The 21,752-nt window shown below is 39.4% G+C and overlaps 3 protein-coding genes across 4 annotated transcripts in view; 2 read left to right on the top strand and 1 right to left on the bottom strand.

Annotated features, from left to right (window-relative positions):
* The window catches only part of evi5l (ecotropic viral integration site 5 like), a 37,725-nt gene extending 32,020 nt beyond the window's left edge, over nucleotides 1–5,705 (top strand). For both annotated transcript variants that reach the window (XM_023412811.2, XM_023412812.2), the window contains one exon: nucleotides 982–5,705. In XM_023412811.2, coding sequence (XP_023268579.1) covers nucleotides 982–1,299 — 318 coding nt within the window. In that variant the 3' untranslated portion in view covers nucleotides 1,300–5,705. The remainder of the gene's footprint in view (nucleotides 1–981) is intronic.
* A 2,313-nt stretch (nucleotides 5,706–8,018) lies between these two features.
* Nucleotides 8,019–14,537, top strand: LOC111659775 (uncharacterized). The gene is made up of 6 exons (XM_023412813.2): nucleotides 8,019–8,364; nucleotides 11,496–11,804; nucleotides 12,011–12,255; nucleotides 12,772–12,891; nucleotides 13,004–13,169; nucleotides 13,850–14,537. The coding sequence occupies exons 2-6, from the start codon at nucleotides 11,540–11,542 to the stop codon at nucleotides 14,026–14,028; spliced, it is 975 nt and encodes a 324-aa protein (XP_023268581.1). The 5' UTR covers nucleotides 8,019–8,364; nucleotides 11,496–11,539; the 3' UTR covers nucleotides 14,029–14,537.
* A 1,364-nt stretch (nucleotides 14,538–15,901) lies between these two features.
* On the bottom strand, nucleotides 15,902–20,477 carry LOC111659740 (lysozyme g-like). Its single transcript, XM_023412757.2, has 5 exons — nucleotides 20,323–20,477; nucleotides 20,051–20,170; nucleotides 17,674–17,894; nucleotides 17,421–17,571; nucleotides 15,902–17,330 (listed from the first exon to the last, which is right to left on the bottom strand). The coding sequence occupies exons 1-5, from the start codon at nucleotides 20,324–20,326 to the stop codon at nucleotides 17,194–17,196; spliced, it is 633 nt and encodes a 210-aa protein (XP_023268525.1). The 5' UTR covers nucleotides 20,327–20,477; the 3' UTR covers nucleotides 15,902–17,193.
* Nucleotides 20,478–21,752: the final 1,275 nt, after the last annotated feature.

The raw sequence follows: 21,752 nt of genomic DNA on the forward strand, positions 1-21,752 counted from the left end.
ATAATTTATAAAACCGAATCCTTGAATTCTCACAACTCACAGTTGATATTTCGAAACTCACTTGTGAACTTCAAAACAGCCATACAGAGATGTGAGGAGCTGGGCTGTACTTTTTACCTTACCTCACATTCTACATAGATTTGCGTATATACTATTGAGTTTCTATGGAAACAAGGCATCATCATCATACCTGCAGATGTTTCGATGGAAATGAAAACTATAGATTACAAAACTTAAAGATTATTTTTGTGTTTTTGTTACTCGAAATATTATCTTTGCCTTCTTGTCATGCCTCAGCCAATGACAGCCAGGGTTGGGTTTTCTCTCTGTACATCCGTCCCATTCTGATGAATGTGATATCTCAGTAACATCTTGACTCAAGGACGAAATGATCAGATTTTGGTTGTCAAAGGTCAAGGTCACTTTGACCTCACAACTCTAGTTGTCTAAAAATGATTAGATATGCAGTATAGGTATAATATACAGTAGAGGAGCCACACTGTGGCTGACGTGTCTTCATTGCAGTGAACGTGGGCGCTGTATTTTATTTTGAGTCAATCCCACATACACCATCTTGCTGTCAAACACCCACGATAGCACCTACTTTGTATCAGTCCAGTGTTGAAACTAGTCCCCAGTCACAGTTGTCTCCTGTTTGAGTAACATTTACTAAAAACTAAAGTGCCCCACTGTTTTTCTGAAAAAGGGTCACCTATTTAGAAAATGAAGCTCTATATTGGTGAACCGTTTTGATAGATTTGCATCTTCAGCTGGCATGAGGAAAGAAAGAAGAAAGTATTGAGTGACGGTAACACAGTGTTTGTTTGGTCTTTTTTATTTTATTTTTTTTTTTTTTGACACAAAAAATACACAATAATGTCAGCCTTCAAAATCCGAGCGTTGCTTCCTTTGAGCAGGATGAAATATAGACAAAACCTACCTGTAGGACCCATCAAATTAAAACCGTCTTCTCTGTCTCAGATCAGGCAGTTGCGAGGGCAGAAGGCAGCCCCCAGCTCCAGGGTCAACAGTGGAGGCGTAAGTACCAACTACCAGGACCTCTGCCTGGCCAGCCCCGCCTCCGCTGAGGGAGACTACCTGAGCTCAGACGAGGACCTTCTCCCCAGCCCGCTGCCTCCCAATGCCCTCTACCCTCCCCTGTCCGGTCCGTGTCACCCATCTGCTCGCCTAGATAGCGAGGGCAGCACAGACAGCGAGGCGGAGGAGCGCATGCGGACACACCCGGACCCACAGCAGCTGTACGGCAGCATGGTGTGCGCAGAGGGTCTGGATAACTGAGGCCTGGAGGGGGTGTGAAGAGTCCATTGGATTTCTTTGACCTAAAGAGACGCTGGAGCTCTACAGGACAGGACTGCTACTGTAAACTGGGACTGCATTATCCAATCCAGTCCTCCTCCTCGGCTTTTCCAGTGTTTACCTTTTACTTGATGCAGCCATAATGGCATTGATCGGAACTCTTTTGGTCATCACTATGTGTAGTCTCCGCCCCTGTTAATGCCTCCACCGCCTTGTTCCCGACACTGTCCATTCCCTGTCAAAGAGGAAATATAAAGCCTCTCTCCTTGTTCCCACGTGTAACTGCGCCAGAAACTGTCCGTCAAAATACATATCCATCCAAACACAAACATATGACACACAAACAAACTGAGTCTGGACCATAAAGACTGTTGCTGCTCGCTGCTTGAGATCAACCATGGGACCTGAATCCGTGACCGTGACGAGGAGTGAAACATGGGTAGACAGATAAGAACACCTCCCTCTCCCTGTAAACTGAAGAATAGACACTTGACATACAGTATGCTCTGTCTACCCTTATATAACTCTCCTCCCTGATTGGTTCAGAGTTAAATACATCTTTATCCTCTCTTTTCCCTTTTTATGGCTTTCTTTAAGAAGACACACATCCATCGTCACTGCCTTCAGAAACAAACTTCTATCAGCCATCCATTCACAAAAAAAAAAAACTCAAAATGATGAGTAGGAGAAGGAAAGGTACAGTGTAGGAACATGTACACATCAAACTATTTGTTTATCACAAGGTGGCATTCATGAGTGATTCATGAACACTTTAACATACTAAATATGTGTGTTGTCTGTGTCTGTGGTTTGCAGATAACAATTCAACAGCTCATGTCAAAACATATTCATCATAACCCACAAAAAATGAAGGAAGATACTCAATGTTGCCAAATGTTTTGTTTTTAACTTATTTATATGTTGTAATTTATTTTGATATTTTTTTTATTTTTTATATATCTATATGAAACTATAGGAGCGTAGAGATACTGACAGAGGCCAAACTTTCTACAGCGTCCTTTGTGCCAACAAGTCGTCTGTTACAGGTTTATTGTGACACTTGAGTGTTTCAGAGACGGAAAATGTGCTGCTATGATTTTGAATTTTACTTCTTCCATTTTGTTCTTTCTGTTGTTTTTTCTTTTAATCTTTGTGAACAGTTTAAACGTGATTTTCCTCCCTGGAGCTCTTCAAAATGTATTTATGATGGGAACCATGTGGGGTCCTTCAAAACCAAACACTATCATTGTCTATGTGTGAGTTAAAGTTTGACATTTTGGGAACTATATTTACTGTATATTGCTGTCTGCCTGAGAGTTAAATGAGTAGCTGGGCTATTTCTTTTATACTGGTGACTTCCTGCACACAGTCAAGAAAAAGGCCAGCACATCACCTGCCCACCCCACATTAGACCCCAACTTGTTTTTACACTTAAATTTTTTTTTTTAATTTTTTTTTTTTGATGAACTGTGGCCACAAGTAATATAGTGGTAGATGCTAAAACGTAGCGTAACACTGGCACAAGTAAAGAAAAATGTCTCAGTAATGTCAGTTACATAACAACATCTAGCTAACATTATCCAACATAAGCTACTGGTCAAACCAGACCAAGTGAGGCCGTAACAGCTAGTTAAACCCCAGAGAGTAATAAATAGAGCAAGGGTGCTTTTTATTGCTTATTAATTTAGCCTTAGAGGTGCTGGTAGGCAGATTTTTTTAACCTTCGGACAGAGCAGTTTCCAGTCTTTATGCTAAGGTAAGCTAAGCTAACCATCTCCCTGCTGTAGCTCCACAAGTAACAGACACACATGAGAGTGGTATCAACCCTTTCATCTAAGTGAATAATCTTATTTCCCAAAATGTCAGACTGTTCCTTTTAATTGTCAGTGTCCCATACAAGCAAAAGGAAAAATCCAGGTAACAGTGCTGATCTGGAGTCGCCCAGTTCATGTGCACATATCACTTTCTGACAACTAAAACTGCAGCATGTGGGCCAATGAAAGTGGTGGGAGCACTTCATATCGTAAGGATGCTGACAAAAAGGCTGTCATCATGACTGGAGAGCGTGTGGGTGGAAAATATTTTACATATCAAACATTAATATATTCTGTGTAGAAAAAGGGTGTAAAATGTATGGAGAGTATGAAATATACAGAGTGACAGGAACAAACTTATATAGATAAGATTTAAAGCTGTATCACTGTCAGTCAAAATGCACTGAAGATGGTGAGAAGAAGAGTGTGTGTATTTATCAGACAGGGTGTCATATGTAGAGCAATGATCTCTGCTTTTTGCACTACAGAGAGAGAAACTCTCTGCTCATGACATTAAGCAGTGAGAGATGGTGTGGATTAATGGATTCATTGTGGGATCATTCCTTATTATATTCAGCTCTTCGGAGGGACCTTGATGCGATCTAAGTACTTCACTCCAAGATTAACGTCTTGACTTTCTATAGTGCTATAGTCTATAGTATCATTATTCCTCGGACTGATGTTGGAAGTTTCTGTAAATGCTCTAAAGGCCAACCTCACAATTCTGGCATTGTTTTTGCAATGGAAATGAAAGAATGGTAAAGCAGAGCATTATTTTCATTGTGTCAGAAATAAGGAAATTGGATCTTCCAATAAATGGCCATCCAAAAACTAAAGAGGATGTTGGTTTGCCCGCCAGACTGTTGCAAATAACAGCTTTTTAGTGGTCATTGGTGGGTGTAGCAACTGAAATCTTAACACTGGAATCAGTGTTTTGATATCATCAGACCATATCAGTGTCATACAAACGGTTTCAATTCAGTTCCTTCTGGTTCTTAGTATATACAGAATGTAGACTGGCGTCAGCTCTGTTCAGCATGAGATTTAAGCCCTTAAATCCATTTACTCCGTAACTGGCTGAACTGGTCACTTAAAGTTACAATCCTTCAGACTTTATTATATCAAACCCAATTTTTCACCACAGTCAACCACAGCCAGGTTTCCATCCAAATGTGGCAAATTTTAACCAAATTCCTATAAAATCATCAAAAGAGAACACAAATGAATTATTATTATTATTTCAAATAAAACTGAAAACAATGTAGAAAATATAATGGAAATAAGGAATTTACATTTGTTTCATGTTTTAATATGAGGAACGTTACAGTGTCCTCATATTTTTGACTTTCACTGTTCTGCCATAGCTGAATGGCACCTAACTGGAGAGTAACGGCACTAAATTGCTGCTCTTCTGATTATTTTTATGGAAATTCTGTTCAAATTTCTTCCACATTTGGATTGAAACCTGGCAGTTGTTGACTGTTTTCTTTACTCTTCTCGGTTAAAATATGGAGATGATAAATCATCTCATCATGTGTTTGGCTGCACTGTAAACATATGCACAAATTGCTCCTCTTCTCTTGCATTTCTGACAGGTTAACCCTTCAAAGCATATTTCAAATTTAACTCTGGGCCCTGCGTTACCATCAGTAACTACAGGTTTTGCCAAATCTACTATGACTAAAATCTAGAGGAATATAATTTAAATATTTTATTTTGGATTTCAGTCAGAAACTACATAAACTGTTTGTAGGACTGAGTTTCCTTTCTGAAAAATTGAAACTAATCTGGACCCAGATCATTTCTTAGTGTCCTTAAACACATAAACACATTTGCACACTGCTGTTCAGTGATGGTGCTCTGTTCTCACCACTGTCTAAATACCACTCTATCTACTGTGATGAAACATTTTGATATGTTTGTAAATTACTTTTGAATATGGTACTAGCTGTCATCCTTAATATTATTTTTATAATTACCATTAGTATTTCATTTTCTCCTGCTAACAGCATTACATGAGATGATAATGATTAAACATCATAATGTGCCATAAAAGTAGGTAGATTTACAAACTATGCTCAATGACTTCATGTGTGTTTAACAAGGGTTTCATCAACAAGTCAGCCACTACAGCCCTTCATTAAACAGCCATGTAATATAAAGTTGATTTTGCGTGGATTGTAAAACGATCACACTGTGTTGCTCCAGATGTATCGTGTTGAACCTGGAACTCCCACCACACGTTTTCCCTGATTTAAAGCGGGAAATGCAACAACACAGTGCTAAATGATGAGAGTTTCTCCTTACAGACAGTCCTGATCCTGGTTAGTCTGGTGTAGGATTTCTCAGATTTATGTGCTGTATGTGACAGCTGTTTGATATCCACAGCATCATACCCAAGAACCTTGTCCACCCTCTCTCTTTCTCTCTTGCAGTTCAACTGATGTTGTTGTCAAATATATTAAATGACAGTAAAGATTATATAAATTCCAGTATGATGGGGAAAAAATACATTTCAGTGTTCTGTATCCTATGAATGATACAAAATAAACTTTGACATTGCACCTTTGCAAAGGCCTGATTTTGTTGCTGTTGTTTATTGCTGGGTGATCATATTTACTCAAAGCTTTTAAAGTATATTTTTTTTGGGGCTTTTGTGCCTTTATTGGACAGGATAGTGGAGAGAGACAGGAAATGGGGAGGAAGAGAGAGGGGGAATGACATGCAGTAAAGGCCGTCCGATGCGGGACTCGAACCGGGGCCAACTGCAGCGAGGACTGTAGCCTCTACACATGGGGCGCCTGCTTAGACCACTACGCCACATGACACCCCCTCAAAGCTTTTAAGATGCAAACTTTTATGCATTTTATGGATCTTGATTTTCTTCATTTCAGGTGCAGGTTCCACCACACAAATTAGTTTTTCTACGAAGAGATTAGATGTTATTGTATATTTAGACACAGACTGCCAGGTGACTAACTGAACTAACAGACAAAGCTAACATTAGCTTGCTAATACATGACTTGTTTAGATTGAATAGTGAAGGAGGCAACATAAACTATGCTGTATTTGTCTGTTTAACAGTCATGTAAAATAATGTTTAAAAATGTATAATTACCTCCACCAAGGAGGTTATGTTTTCACCCATATCTGTTTGTGTGTTTGTTTGTCAGCAGGAAAAAGTACTGAGCTGATTTGCACCAAACTTAATGGAAGAATGGGACATGGACCAGGGAAGAAAAATGATTTTGGTTTTTTTTAACATTGTGAGATTTTCCAACATTTTCATCAATATCTCAGGAAGTAATGTTTGGATCTTGATATAAAAAGATCTATGACTTTGTATAATTGGGTTTCAGTATCAATAACTAGCTAAATAGTATTGGTTAGATCAGTATAATCAAATATTTTTGACTCAACTGCACAAATACCACTAACTCTAAAACGTATACTTCTCAACATTTAAAAAGGATTATTTTTGGAACTTATGTGACAATTTGTGATGGTGCACTGACCTGTAGTTTACTGCTAGAAAATCACTGGATATATATATATATATATATATATATATTATACACAAACATAGGGATGGAGTTGTGGGTAGCTGGTAGCTGGTACAACCAAGTTCAGTCACTCATAGTTTCGTCAAATACTGACACCCTAGGACGGATTTTGGGTTGGACAAAAATAAAAGTCAGTGTATTATTATTATTTGTTTTCAGATTAACATGAAGTGCCCGAATTCATCCACTCTCTTGACGTCTTCCCTTTGGAGCGTTAAAACATTTAAAACAGACTTTTGTGCTGAGACGGTTTTAAAATGAATCCACGTTTATTTCTTGATGCAACAGCCAATGTTAGCTCTTCCACTCCATCAAACTTTGACAATGTTATGTCTTCACATGAAGATTTCTTTGTTGTTGCACAAGTTCAGCAAAACAATATTCAATATTTCTCTAAATGCCAACAAATCTGACGAAAAGCTACGAAGCAACAATGCATTAGCCAGTCTCACAATACTTTCAGACTTCTCTACTCTGTCTGTGACGCTCGGGCCTACACAAAAAAGACTGTAAAAAGTCATTTCCTGAAACAAGAAGGCACCGTAGTTTTCGGCAAACATTACACAAACAGAAGTAAACAGTGCGTTTGTTTGGGACTATTTTCAGCTGTGGATTAACACATCTGGTTTGCTAGTGCGTCTTTCTTTCAGCAGGATGGTGTATGTGGGACTGACTCTAAATAAACTACAGTGCCCACGTTCATCCTAATGAAGCAACGTGTCACCCAGTGCAACAATGTGGTTCACTGATGTGTTTTTTGTAGTTTATATGACAACAATGGAGCTCCATGGCACAGAGGAATAGGATATATCAGGGTTTAGCTACACAGACGATGCTTAATAGCAGGATCATTTAATTGTTGATTTTGTTTTTCTTTATGGGATTTGTTGTCAAGAAATATATAGATTATTCTTATTCGTAGTCTGCAAGCAGATTAAAAAAAAAATAAAAACCTTAGACTAAGAACAATAAAGGTTGACGAGACAATAAAACCAATAAAAACAAGTTGCCCATCCCGTCCCGAAACATCCTCAGGTTTCTCACATTTATTATACAGAGAAGTATTCACATTTTCTCTTTCTTGGGTGCGCTATGGTTTCGCTGAATTCTATAGAGGGGAATCTGTCTATTGCACCAGCCAGCTTCTTTTAAAGTTGACCTCAGTGGTCTTGTTTTGAAACACAACTGTGTCAACATAGTGTGTCAACACTTTCTGGAGAATTTTCAGCACATGTCGTCCGGCCCCTTCCTCTCACATCGGTTTTATCTGTCCTCCAAAGATTAATCTGATGCAGTTTTTAGTTTGCACATCACGGCAACATCTCCGCAAATGTGCACAGAAAGGTTTTAAAAAGCAGAGTCAGTCAGGTTCAGTGCTGCTGTGAGTGAGTGTGTAGTGTTTGTGTTTTGTGTGTGAGGAAACAGTGTGGTTAGAGTTGTCGGCTCAGAGGTGTCAGAGCTGAAACACTTCCTCATCCTTCTTTACTCTCATCACTCCGACCTGCAGTGAACACCAACGGCTCACAGTCCACCTCAGAGCAGACTGACCTCATGTGACACACTGACTCACGTCGTCTTCTCTAACTTGATATAAGACTCCTTTCTCAGGAAAACTACTTGTGTGAAGTTTGTGTGTGACGTTGAGAAGCACTGGGGGAATGTGAAAACTGGTGAGTATTTGTATATTAATAAACTATCTTCATGGTTTTAGACTGCTACAGTTTTGGTTTGGTTAAAGTTGTTTTTTTATTATTTATTTTTTTTCTTTTTAACATGATGATTTAAAAAATACTTTTGGACCGTTTGACCAGTGTAGATTTGATCTGTGATCTGTCTTCAACAGTGAATTCAGATGGCAATCACCCTGTTTCGTAATTATCTCCATGTGACTTTGTGGATCATTTTCTCAAATGTTTAATTTATTAAAAAAGCAAATAATAACAATAATAATAACAATGATGATCTTTTAATCGTAAGTGACTCAGGCAGTTATCATATCGTCTTATACTGATCATCGGAGTTCAGAAACATAATTGTTTACTAAAGCTGTAAACTGTTACTAAAGCAGCTCAAACGGCTGAAAAATAGAGCTGCTTATTTTATCACAACACCTTTGCTTTTCTGTAAATGTAATGACGCACACATTTCAGAAAGCTTTTCTAAACTTTTTTTTTTATTTATCTGTTCGTTTTTTGCTACTATAGACACAAAAATGCAACGAGACAAAAAGCAAGCCGGTTTTCTTTGATCATCGCTGAGAGAAAGTATCTTGATCAGAGCCCAAACACACAGCTGTGTGTATGTCAACCCAAAGTCACTGTAGAAATAAATCATTGGATGTACTGCCACTCTAAAATGAAAGACTGGCATGAACCGCCGAGCTGGTCGTCGAAGCAATCTGAGTGTGTTAGGGAATACAGACAACTTTAAATCTACCTCCATAGCTTATACTGTGATAGTGCTTATATAATGGACCTTTGTTTGAATGTTCATATTGTGCTGTTCATTCTAGTCAATATTTAGCACCAGTTTGAGCATGTCAAAAGTACAAAAGACACAGATGTAATACCAGTCCCTCATTGCTGGATTTATCGTATAAAATGTGATTTAGCACATAAAAAGAAACCCTTTAATTCAGTCACATCAGCTTCAATTTCTAAACAAATATGCTTATTGAATTTTTAGTTTTATAGTATGTGTGTATGAGTATGTACAAACAAACAAGCAAATAACAGGCACACAACACATGCGAAAGAAAAAATCTTAACAACACTTTGTTTTGACAACACATACAAAACATCTCACGGTAAAAATGAGACGAGAAAAACAAACTTTTAAGGAAATGTGTGTTTATAATGACATATCATACAAGGCAAAACGACCACTACAGATTTCTCCCCCTCTAAAACAAAATATTTTCTCCAAAGATAAAGCGTACTCCCGTACTCATAAAAGTTGGTCTTAACTGATTTCCAAAACTGGGCTGTAGTACGTTTAAGTAGAGAATAGTAATTTTCTTGTCCGTGTTGATTATTTTACATCTAAGAGGAAGGAAGTACATAGTTTCGGGCATGCAGGTAACTGTAAAGAGGTCGGAAGTACATTTACTCAAGTACTGTAGTTCCGTTTTGAGGTACTTGTACTTTACCCGAGCATTTCCACTTTAAGTTACTTTGTACTTCTACACTGCAACATTTCAGAGGAAACTCTTATGGCAAGTGGAGTTACTCATTATTTTCAGATTAAGATTTTATTTTTAAAAAACATACGATAATCTTATGAAATATTCTGCATAAATCAGTGGTTTCCAACCTTTGATTCCTATAAAAAAAAAAATACAATTTTAAAAAGCCACATTTAGCTGCAGAATCTTGTCACATTTCACAAATACATGGTTGTTCGCGTTTTTATTCAGGTTGGGAACCACATTACTAACTACCTTGATGCATCTAAAGTGGTTAAACTGATCTTGGGCAGTGCCTTAGACAATGAAGTAATGAACCTTTCTGTCTTCTGCATTACATATATCAGGAATACCGGCTTTAAACCTAATAATCTGTTCATACTGGTGTGTGTAGTCTCTGTAGTAATTATAAGTTTATATTCTGAGGGGACCTGGGCAGTGTCTTAAATAAGTAGCCACTAATTTATTTATTTTCTAAAAAGACCATTATAGCAGGTCTCAAGATCTTTAAACTTGAAGTTTGAACTTTCAGTCATGTCACTTTTTAGTTATGAGGTCTTACACCTCAGTGTCCTCCACTGAACTCCTCCACTGCAGCTTCACCTCTGCTCAAGTGCAAGCACTGAGTCATGAAATGTGTTGCAGTTAAGTGATATAGTTGCAATTCTCATATGACTGTTTGTGTCATGTTGTCATAAACCAAGTTTAGATCCAAATGTCAGTTTCAGTCAGACTCAGGCTGCTTTCACCTGCAGCGTGAATGTCACTCAGAAGAGAAGCCCCAAATATGGGAGAGTCTGTCAGAGGAAGAACCATCTCTGCAGCCTTACTTTGTCAAGTAAGCTGCTGATGACAAAAAGGCATCTGACAGGCCACCTGGAGTTTGTCAAGCAGAATTTAAACACCTGAACCAGAGGAAAAAGATTCTTTGGTCTGATGTGACAAAAACTGACTTCTGACTTCAATGCCAAGTGACCCTGAGGATTCTGGGAGACCGAGCAGCAATGATCAGAGCAACACAGAAAGGAGGAAAACCATGCCTGTTGTTCAGTGTCGTACAGGTCAAAGATTCAGCTTTCAGCTCGACGCAACATCACACGTGTGACCAAACCAACGGATTCAGGATGAAAAATCTGCGCAGACCGAAGGTTCACAGTTCTGTATACAGTCTGAGAGAGCTGAAGTAAATCAGGTCTTTCATAGTATCTTCATTTCCACTTGTTATTATAAATCTACACGTTTCTTATAAAAACAGATGATTTCAGGTTTTTTTCTCAAATTTCATAACAAAAGTGAAAAAGTGAAAAGGTCCCTAATTTCAGAAACAATGCAGTAGTCAATATTTTGATAACACTTTTTCTCCGCTCAACAGCAGCAACATATGTATAGTATATGTTCGACCAGTATTTGCACAGATTCAACAGGAAACAAACCACTGAGTGAACAGTTCTGCTGCCCTCTTCTGGGCAACACAAACTTCTTGTCTACCCCTTTGGTCCTTTGGTGCCTGCCTTTAGTCAAAGCTGGTAGTAACTACTGATATTGGAGCTGTATGTTTTAATGCCTTTATTAACACGGGCATTTATTTAATTTTATTTTTTTATTTCCCCCCTCTAGATGACTTTAATTTCAGGTGTGGAGCAAGTCCTTCTCCCTCCTGAATGATGCCTCGCTCTTTCTTGGTGAAGCGCGGAGGGCTGCACCACCCTCGGCCCGCAGCAGGAAGCCCCAGCCCAGGATCAACCCCAGTAACGTTCAGCCAGCTAAAAAGAAAGATGGGGTCCTGGAACACATCTCTGGATTACTCCACAGCAGAAGCACCATATATCAACACGGTGTCCATCACATTATTGCAGCAGGACCTTCCTGCTACCAGTCCCTCTGATTGGAGTGGGAACCTTCAGCCACTGAGTCCCAAATCTTATGGTGGGTGACAGAGCTACTTCATGTTTGTTGTTCATTTAGACAGGCTTTTCATCACTAGAATGTCTCAAAAGACTTTAGATAGAAAAAAAAAAAAACGTGTTTCCTATATAACTACAAATAAAAGATTATTCACAGTGAAAAAGCAGAAGATGATGAACATTACAATCTAACTTTTCATGATTTTACTTGTCTGTATTTCTTCTCAGACTGTAGACCTGCTCAGCCCTTCAGTCCTGTCAACTCAAACACCATTAGCCCTGTGGAGAAAGTCAACTCAGGCCCTCCCACATCAGCGGTATGGTCCAGACCTCATGTGAGCTCAGGATATCCAGACAAACTTTCAGCGGGACTGGGAGACTTGACTCAGCACCCTCAGATCCTGAGGGAGACCAGGAGTAGTGGCTGCTCGAAGATCAGTGCTCCGAGACAAGAGTGTCCAGTCTGTAGCAAAGTATGGCATCCCTCCGTTACAATATGTTACATTTGTCTGACAGACAAACAACAACTGTGAAGGTTTACGACTCGGCCCCACTTGATGATTATTACTGCTAAACACATAGAACAGCTGAGCCTGATGGGAACTGTCATTAGTTTTGTGGGTATACATTTTTTTTTGACCTGATGATGGTGCTGATGGAAAAGATAAAGGTTGACCAAAGTTACTACATTTCATTCTGAAGGAGACATGAATACATGCACCAAATTTCAAGTCAATCTATCCACTAATTGATGAGATATTTCAGACCAACTTTACCATCCTCCCTAAAGCCACTCCACTAGCATGGCTAAAAACCAAATGCACCTTAAGGGGCCAAAGATTCAACATTCAAGAGTCAAACAGCCTCAGGAAATGAACTTTCCTTTACTTAAATGTACTTTAATTACTTTAAATGGCCATTTCTAGTCCTGACATCTACAATTATGTCTGTTTTTTCAGTGTTAAACTATGTTTATTTTGTCTTTGCAGATGTTTTCATGTCTGTCTAGTTTGAAGACTCACATATGCAAGAGTCATGGAAGCAGAATGTCATCAGCACACATCAAGTCCAGCAGGACAAATACTGCGCAGTCACCATGCAGGGGCAAGGTCAGCATCACATTTCTCTTTAAAGTGAATTATGTGGTTACTTTGGACAATTTAATGCACATATGATGTTGCAACACTTCTGAATCCATAACCACAGTGCCTGTTGTTTTAGGAGAGGACGTTTGGCTGTACGGTGTGCGGGAAAGTGTTCAAGCGCTCCTCCACCCTCTCCACTCATCTGCTCATACATTCGGACACTCGGCCGTATCCCTGCCAGTACTGTGGCAAGAGGTTCCACCAGAAGTCTGACATGAAGAAACACACCTTCATACACACCGGTGGGTTGACGTGTACCCTTTGGTTGTCCGAGTCCACATCTGACTTCATTCATATAAAATTATTAAAGTGAACCGCAGCTTCATTTTATATACATCACTAATGCATTCAGCACGTAGCCCAGCCTTGTGTTTAAACCCAAGTTATCAGTGTTATCTGTGGGGCGTTGTCTGGCGTAGTGGTCTAAGCAGGCACCCCATGTGTAGAGGCCACAGTCCTCGCTGCAGTCGGCCCCGGCTCGAGTCCCGCATCGGACGGCCTTTGCTGCATGTCATTCCCCCTCTCTCTGCCTCCCCATTTCCTGTCTCTCTCTACTATCCTGTCCAATAAAGGCACAAAAGCCCAAAAAGTGTTATCTGTGACTCAAACTAATGTTTATTGTCTTAGACATGAGTGACATCAATCTTCTGCCAAAATGTCAGAATTCCTTGAAGTTATTTCTTAACATCCATTGTTTTGTGCCCCTGAAATATGAGGTTTTCTTTAAATATCTTTGGTTTTCAAAATGTTGGTTGGACAAAACAAGCAATTTCAAGATATACAGATATGTAACTGAATTAAATAAGACGATATATAATAATTTTACGTACTATCCTGAAATGTTAGAGCACTATCTGTTTCATCTATATACGGCCCGAGTTTCCTGTGTATTCAAATGACCTGTGCTGTGTTTGTGTGCCAGGAGAGAAGCCCCATGTGTGTCAGATATGTGGGAAGGCATTCAGCCAGAGCTCCAACCTCATCACCCACAGCCGCAAACACAGGGACGACCGGCCCTACCGCTGCCCTCGCTGCCTCTACAGCTTCCAGCACAAAGGGGACCTGCGGCAGCACCAGGAGCAGCACTGCACCTACCGCTGACTCTGACAACAGCAGAGTCATCGTCTTCAGCCTTTTGCAATAAGCGGTGGAAACACCTTCAGGAGAGAAAGCTACTGACTGTGTTGTTTTTAATGACCATGTCAAATCTTTTATCCAAAGCTATAGTAGTTTTACATTTAGATTTAAGTCTTTTAGGACATTGAGGAAAGAAAGATACTGTTCTTACCCTGTGCACAGGTTTCCAGTGCAGTAATGGGAGATTATTTCACCGCTCTTGCAACAAAACAAAACTTGGAAGCAGTGGTTGACTGTAATCTACTGTGTACTTCTTGAGTTGTAAAAATACTAGTACTAGCCTACTAACTATTCTCTCATGTGTTTTGTATAAATATACAAGAGGTTCACGGTTATTGGTGATTTTCTTTTTTTTAAATGAAAAGCACATCAAGAGCTAAAAACATGCCATCATGTGGTTCTTAGCTAAATAATGAATGTCATCACTAAAGATGACAGAAGACTGAATTAAAGTTTTTCAGTGAAATACTGTATATTTCCCACATGGTTCATCAATCTTCTCTGTGCTCTGTGGTCATGTGGCGGCAGAACTCCAAGGTTTATGTGCTCAAACCTTGTAGAAAAAAAACAGGATTATGGCATCACTGCATTAAACTGTATCAGTCTTCCCGTGAATGTATTGATATAGTTACACTGCAGATATGGATAGATGGTTAGATTTAAGAAAAACTTAATGATTACTTCTAAACCATCAGATCAAATCAGCTTTTGTATTTCTCAGCTGCAGGGTTTACCTAAATTGTCCTGCTGAGCAGTTTTATCTGAAGCTCCAGTGGGTTCATGTGACATATTTCAAGGCTGACAACATGTAATCCTTTCAAATTAGATTTTTGGTAATTGTATGATAGATTGTAATGTTAGAAAATACCACAGAAAAATTATAATATTTTTCATATATTAGCAGGAAACACAAATATTCCAGTGTTTCCTCTGCAGGGAGGTCCAGGCTATGGGTCCCAAGCGCCCTCACAGTTGAAAATCAGCAGAAGAGTACCATTTGCTATTTTCTCCTTGGATTGTCCACATGAAGCTGAGCTTGAGACCTGTGACCAACAGAGCTGCTGCACACTGATCCTCTGTTTCTATCGCAGGATGGGTGTATTTAATGGTAAATTTCCCCCGCTGAAGCATTCCTTTCCTTTTTCAGGCCTGGATAGTTTACTCATGAAAAAGGGGAGGGAAAAAAGATCCATGTGATTTACAAGAAACAGCTGCCACTGACAGTAACAGGCACAGGCAGGGCAGGTTTATTTATATAGCACCGTTCAGACACAAGGCAATTCAAAGTGCTTTACAGAGGTATGGAAATACATTAAGAAAGCTTAAAAAAATAAAAAACTATTTGAATAAATAATAAAAATTAAATAAGACATTAAGATTTCATAAAATCAAGTAAGAAACTTGAGGACTCTTTAAGATGAAAACTTCTTCTTTTTCACCTGAGTGGACACTCTGCTATGAAATGTCATCTCGGCTCAGAAGCAAACAGCACTACAGAACTGATGGACACAAGTGCACCACAGGTTTTAATTACACCAGGGTCACTCTCTATCAGCTACCACAGAATATTTTTCCTACGAGTGCTATCACCCCGAGAACTTGCACCTTGCACAACCCAAAGTTGTGCTAGAAATAACCACCCTCTTTGGTGGTGCTGTGGCTTTCTTCTACACGCCTGCACATTGAAGATAGATAGTCAATACATGATAACAAAGTCCTGAAAGGACTTTACAGTTACATGTCCAACACATCCTCAAAAACAAGAGCCACAGTAACGTGTGGGTACACAGCGTAACACTTTAGTAGCTTTAAAAAAAAAAAAGAAAACACACACACGTTTTTATTGGTTTACCTTTTTCTTTGTTTATATTCATTACGGAGGAGACATTACATATGAAAATCAAGACCATCACACAGGTTTTCTTTCCTGTGACAGGTAATGAAACTGGAATGTCCAGCTCTCTCTGACCTCTGGAAATACCACAATTAAACATTTGCTCTTTCTTAACAGGCGCACCTATATCAAATAGGTAGAAACACATGCCCTCAATTATTTCTAGTCTTTCTTCAGTGCTTGAGATAACAACATTTCCAACAAGCAGTTAACAGAAAGACTGTTTAATGCTGCTGTATACAGATGTAAACAACAGAATCAAGAAGGAAACAAGATAACGCAGGTCGTCAAGTTTAAGAGGTCAGTGTTGTTTTGAAATATTGCACTCTTTACAAATATCGTTTCATATAGGATTTTTTTGTTTTGTTGTTCTGGCTTTGGGCTTGGAGAGCAAATATTTTTAACAGAAACTGTTAGGAAGGACTAATGAAAGATGCTACTGAGGTTGCATTGTACGAAATGTATGATCCAGAGTTTGTTTGCTTTTTTTTGGTCATTCTTTCGTTGATATATCTCTTGCTAGAACCCTCAATCTATGGAACTACAATACTAAATCGCTAGATAATAAGCTTACTTTGATATTTCTGATTTTAAAGAAGATTGGTCTGCAACTGAAACAGAAAGCTGGTTTCACCAAAACTGAAATTAAGTCTCTTGGAGTCATAAACTTTCCTACAGCCTATGTCATGTGCAATTTCATTTTCTGTTTTATTATCCAGTGCAGGGTCATGGCCATCTATGTTCTATGTTGTACTTGTATTTTAGACAATTTTCATTGTGTTTATTGTGTTTTCATTGTGTAAACAAGAACACAAGTAGACAAAGATCTTTATGCATGAGACAAAACAAAATGTAAAATTATGATAGCTAATATATGCGATATGATACAATTATCAATGAGAAAGGAACCCCTACCAACAGAGAAAAAGAAAGCAGATATGAATCAAATCAAAATAAAGGCATTTGAAGCAAACTGCTAGAATTAATGTGGTGCATCATCAGTATCAACTCAAATTATCCAAATCCAGAATCTGCCTCAACAGCAGAGCAGTTTACTATACAATGCTACAGTGAATATTATCCTTCTGCAAATTATCACAGTGAGAGTTTACACTGAGCCAAACACACAGATATATCATTTGTTGTTTCCCATTATGGTTATTTTGTCAAATTTTGACACGAGACGTGCATTACACAGTGTTGCATTCATCAAAAGACTCTTGTTGTGGACAGTTTCAGTTGTCAAAACCATTGTTGTTGTACCACTGAGCTCTGGCGACAACATCATTGGAGTAGTCTCCACCTGTTGTCCTTTCATCAACGTTTTTGGATCTGACGTTTCCATCCCCCATATTGTAGGCTGCTATCCCTCCTGCAGAGACCAATAGAAATGAGAACAAAGCCAAACAAAGCGTGAAGAAAATTGATGCCTGTACAAGTCGACTGAGTCAGTAAAACAAACCTTTCAGCTGCTCCTCTCTGCTCCAGTTTGGAAATTTATCACGGATCTTGCCAATAAAATCAACCAAGATCCCAGTTGCTTGGCGGAGGTGATCTAAACTGTCCCATTCACCTTCAGGTGTGTGGTTACCTCCATCCGGATTAACATCAACCTACAGGAATGGGAATGAAATAGGATGAACACTCCTGTCATTGTATTGTGATGTGAGGCTCTACTAAGAAGATGTGAGTAAAACAATAGTAGTTGTTACAACCTGCATCAGTCCAAAAGCGTTCCACATTTTTCTCTTTGGGTTCCAGTCTCCCCAGCCATTATTATTTTCAATTTGTTTTCCAGCCCTAGACTCTCTGGAGATGATGGCAGCAATGAGAGCTGGATGGATGCAACATTCCTCTGCTACTGTGTAGATTATTGACCTGTAGTTTTCCATTTCGTCTTTGTCCGTCTCTGCCATGGTTTCTGATGCCTCCACACCTTTCAGAGAGAAATCCAACAGAAAACAGGATCATTACATCAGTGCAACAAATGCATGTGTTTGCCTGTCTGTGCACAGATATAGAAACTATGGCATTAAATTAATCTCAAAACTCCATCTGCATACACATGACACGAGCAAAGAGAACAGCAACCGAGAGCGGAAAACCATTCTCTTGAGGGAGCATTTCTGCTTCGCATGCACAACTGTGGTCGCGTGTGCATCACCTCAACACCAGGTGGCAACCTCCGGGGGTGAAAAATTAAGCCAACAAATAAGTGCCAAAAAGTGCACTTCCTCGAATGTCCGCTTTGGGCTGGCTATAAGTGAGTCGATCCTCAAAAACTACCATGTTAAGTACTTAACTTGTACAGCCTGGTACAGAAAACGGTTTTGGTCTTTAAAATTTCCCACTTTGTACAGGGGGTGAATTTTTATATAACTCGCCCATTGAAGTTTATTAAGGCTTAATGTTCTGCATAATTGAGGGTGTGGCCGCTCTTTGAGTGACAGGTGGGTGAGCATAAGCTCGCCACAAACAGACTTGCACCAAAGTGTCGGCTCAGTTAGGTGGGGTCAGGCACTGCCTAGATTACGATGGCAGAGCAGCCCACTTCAAAACCAAAGTCTATGGGTGACGTCACAGATGCTACATCCATCTTTATACAGCCTATAGAGTGCCACAGGGATGACATATATTTTTGTAGGCCAGCCACAGTTAGTTTTATCTAAAGCTCCAGTGGTTTCATGTGACATATTTCAAGGCTGACAAGGCTGAAAGTTAAAAATAGTTTGCAAGAGCACAACACAACAAGGCTGTAGAGGTGGTCCAGTAGACCGGTTAGACCACCAAAGTCTAATCAGTTCATCCTTGAGTCCAAGTGACGATGCCAAATTTGAAGAACTTCCTTTGAGGTTGTCACTGAGATATCGTGTCCACGAGAATGGGACAGACAACCCAAAAACAATATGCGGCTCTGGCTGCTGCCAGCATTCCCGCAGCAGTCCACACTCGCTTGCTCGGCAAGTTTGACTTTTGAGACTTTGGAGGCAAATAAAGTGGCTGAGGTCTCTGCTCCTTTAAGGAAAAGTGTACTGCAGATTTTTTTGGCAAAGCACCAGCTAATGAGAGCACAAATTAAACTTTCAGCCGTGCATTTACACCATCTTGGTTTGCTAAATGTAAGTGGCTTCATTGCATGGTGGAGTGTGGTCAGGTTGTGTGTTTCGCCTGCCTGAAGAGGCAACAGAGGGAAACCGGTTGATTTGATGCCTCTTCACTTCCCAAGGAGTCAGACCCAGGACGTCCTGATAGCCACATGTGGATTAATATAACTACTAGAGCACACTGTCTGCACCTTTGGGTAGGTTATTTGGTTTAAGCTGCCACCGAGCAATATTCAGCTGTCAATTACTTTTAACATCACACTGATATAACTTTGTTGAAAAATTGGGCAGATTCGGATATGTTCTTGTGTGCCGTGCACAATGATCTTTTTGACTTGTGTATTGCGATGTTATGCTATTATTGTGAGCTATTGTGCAATAGCATTACTGAGTCCCTTTTTATAGACCTGGCTGCTGTTACTGCTGCTGCTTTTGTAGTGTGTGTGTGTGTGTGTGTGTGTAGTAGAAGTATGGTTGTAGGCCTGTGTTGTATTTGTATATGGGTTGTATGGGTTGGGGTAAAATGCTTCTCCCACCACAGCACCACCAACTTAAAACATCCTCCCACAGCCCTGCGTGGTAGATGCTGCAGTCAATTTATGGCATGTGGAAAAGAGCATTTTATGTGTTGTACTGTCCCTTTAAAAGTTATTGAAATTGGTAAAAATGACTGGAGTGGTCATAATCCAGGGCACAGAGCAGGTAAAATAATGCAGAGTCATGAAGATAATTGCAGATTATTCTATATTTTATATTTAACCCATATGAACAATTAGACAGAGCAAACACATATAAACATAACGGGAACAATACTATAGTGTTGCCTGCAAATTTAATGCCTGATTAAGATATAAACTGCAAACATTTCTTTTCATATCCCGTGACTACTTAAACGGCAATCGAAACACTGTCGATACAGGTGATTAAGTGATCACTTTTTCTATAACATGTGAGAGCGGCTCCTGTGCTCCACTTCTGCAATGTTTACCTGTGTATCCCAGGTTGTCCTGCTGCGCAGTTTTCTTGGAAGCTCCAGTAGTTTCAACCTTCATGATGTTTCCATAAGTAGAAGACGAAGATGAAGAAGAAGATGAAGAAGAGGAAGAACCTACAAATGATGGGTGTATTAGATTATTTTTCTTCGACAAGCCTGCACATTGACACTAGCACAAAGATCTCAGGAGGATCTGAAACAGTTAGTCATGTCAAATGCATCCTAACACATCAGCCACAGTAATATACGTGCGGATTTTAACTCACCCATGACTCCCGGTTTCCACGTATGGTTGCTCTCTTGAAACAGGAATGTGAGAATTGTCGCCCAGTGTTCCTCTGTGCCTGTTTGTAGCTTTCGATACTAGATATATAACATAATTACGCCCACTTCTAGTTGCGTCATGCACCAGAAAGCGCTCGACATCCACAGTTCACATCTTAGTCGAATCCAGCCAACTACCACCATTTGCTTATCTTGTTGCTGTTCTATTTTTCGCCTGCAAAGGTCAGACTTTTCCCATGTGTGCTGGGTAGTTCACCTGTTAAGAGAAAACAGGGCATTTACAAGAAACACTGCAGCTGAATGTCATTCATTTGTTCTGCCTAATGTGACAGGCTGTAAACCAGGGACAGCAGTGAAGGCAGCTTGCAGAAAGCATGCTGTGCATGACTTGTGCAAATCTTTAATTAGGAAACTCCCTCTCATTTGCAGAATGTTGGAGATTTAGAAATAATAATGCACACAATTTTTCATCTGTTCATTTTTATTCTTTGATGGACATTACTGAGCTCACATTTTGGATTATTTATAGTAATTTTATTCACTTTCAATATGAGTTCATCTTTAACTTCATTTTGTTTTACTTTATTTTTAATTCTCAGTATTGTGGTGTGTTATGATGATACAGTGTAAAGTACATGAAGAAAATGGAGAATTCCTGTGAGGGATAATGAAACGCTAACGTCCAGGCTACAGACGACACCTCTGTAAATGCCACTGTGAAACTTCAAGATTAAACCTTTGCTCTTTTTCAATGGGCACATCTGCATAACACTTGAGAAAGCACATCAGGTCATATCAGCACGCAGCAGGCCACCACTGTCGATGTTGATTGTCACAATCTAAGTAGCCAACACAAGTATTTTCCTTTCCAACTAAAATCTTTCTGTCGTTAGAGTCGTTAGAATCAACGTCTTCCTGACTTTACATTGAAGTACGGTGCCAGCTGGGAACCCTTTTCCATTTTAGGAAAGTGGAGATTTGAAAATAATGATGCACACACTGTCAGTATGAGTTACATTTTATTAGTGTTGAACTTGGGATTTTTTGAACTTCACACCAAAGAAGAGATACCTTACACTTTCATTTTCAGTATTGTGGTGTCTTACAATGATGCACTGTCTAAAGTTCAGCATTGCTGATTGCATATGGAGAATGTGGAACTTAAAGATTAAACCTTTGCTCTTTTTCAATGGGTACAGCTATATAACACCTGACATATCACATCAGGTCACATTTTAGGTCAGAGGAAAACGGATTATAATTAGTACCAGAACCTTTTTACTGCAGATCTGTGCATTAAGTCCTTGAGCATGTCGATTGAAGCCGCTTAATCATATCCCTCATACTGGATGTGAATATTCTTGGAGGTTATTTGACAATGCTAATAAAGATATTGCTGGAAAAAGTATTG

The sequence above is a fragment of the Seriola lalandi genome, unplaced genomic scaffold, assembly GCF_002814215.2.
Source record: "Seriola lalandi dorsalis isolate HSWRI2012SDOR001 ecotype SW California unplaced genomic scaffold, Sedor1 jcf7180002054487, whole genome shotgun sequence".
In the NCBI taxonomy this organism is placed as follows: domain Eukaryota; kingdom Metazoa; phylum Chordata; class Actinopteri; order Carangiformes; family Carangidae; genus Seriola; species Seriola lalandi.

Bases quoted from the DNA above. Each gene is read 5' to 3' on its own strand.
- LOC111659775 (XM_023412813.2), top strand. From the start codon at position 11,540: ATGATGCCTCGCTCTTTCTTGGTGAAGCGCGGAGGGCTGCACCACCCT. The intron at 11,805-12,010 runs GTGGGTGACAGA...ATTTCTTCTCAG, and splicing joins ACTGAGTCCCAAATCTTATG to ACTGTAGACCTGCTCAGCCC. The intron at 12,256-12,771 runs GTATGGCATCCC...TTGTCTTTGCAG, and splicing joins AGTGTCCAGTCTGTAGCAAA to ATGTTTTCATGTCTGTCTAG.
- LOC111659740 (XM_023412757.2), bottom strand. The intron at 17,572-17,673 runs GTTGTAACAACT...CCATTCCTGTAG, and splicing joins ACGCTTTTGGACTGATGCAG to GTTGATGTTAATCCGGATGG. The intron at 17,331-17,420 runs GTTTGTTTTACT...TGGTCTCTGCAG, and splicing joins CAGAGAGGAGCAGCTGAAAG to GAGGGATAGCAGCCTACAAT.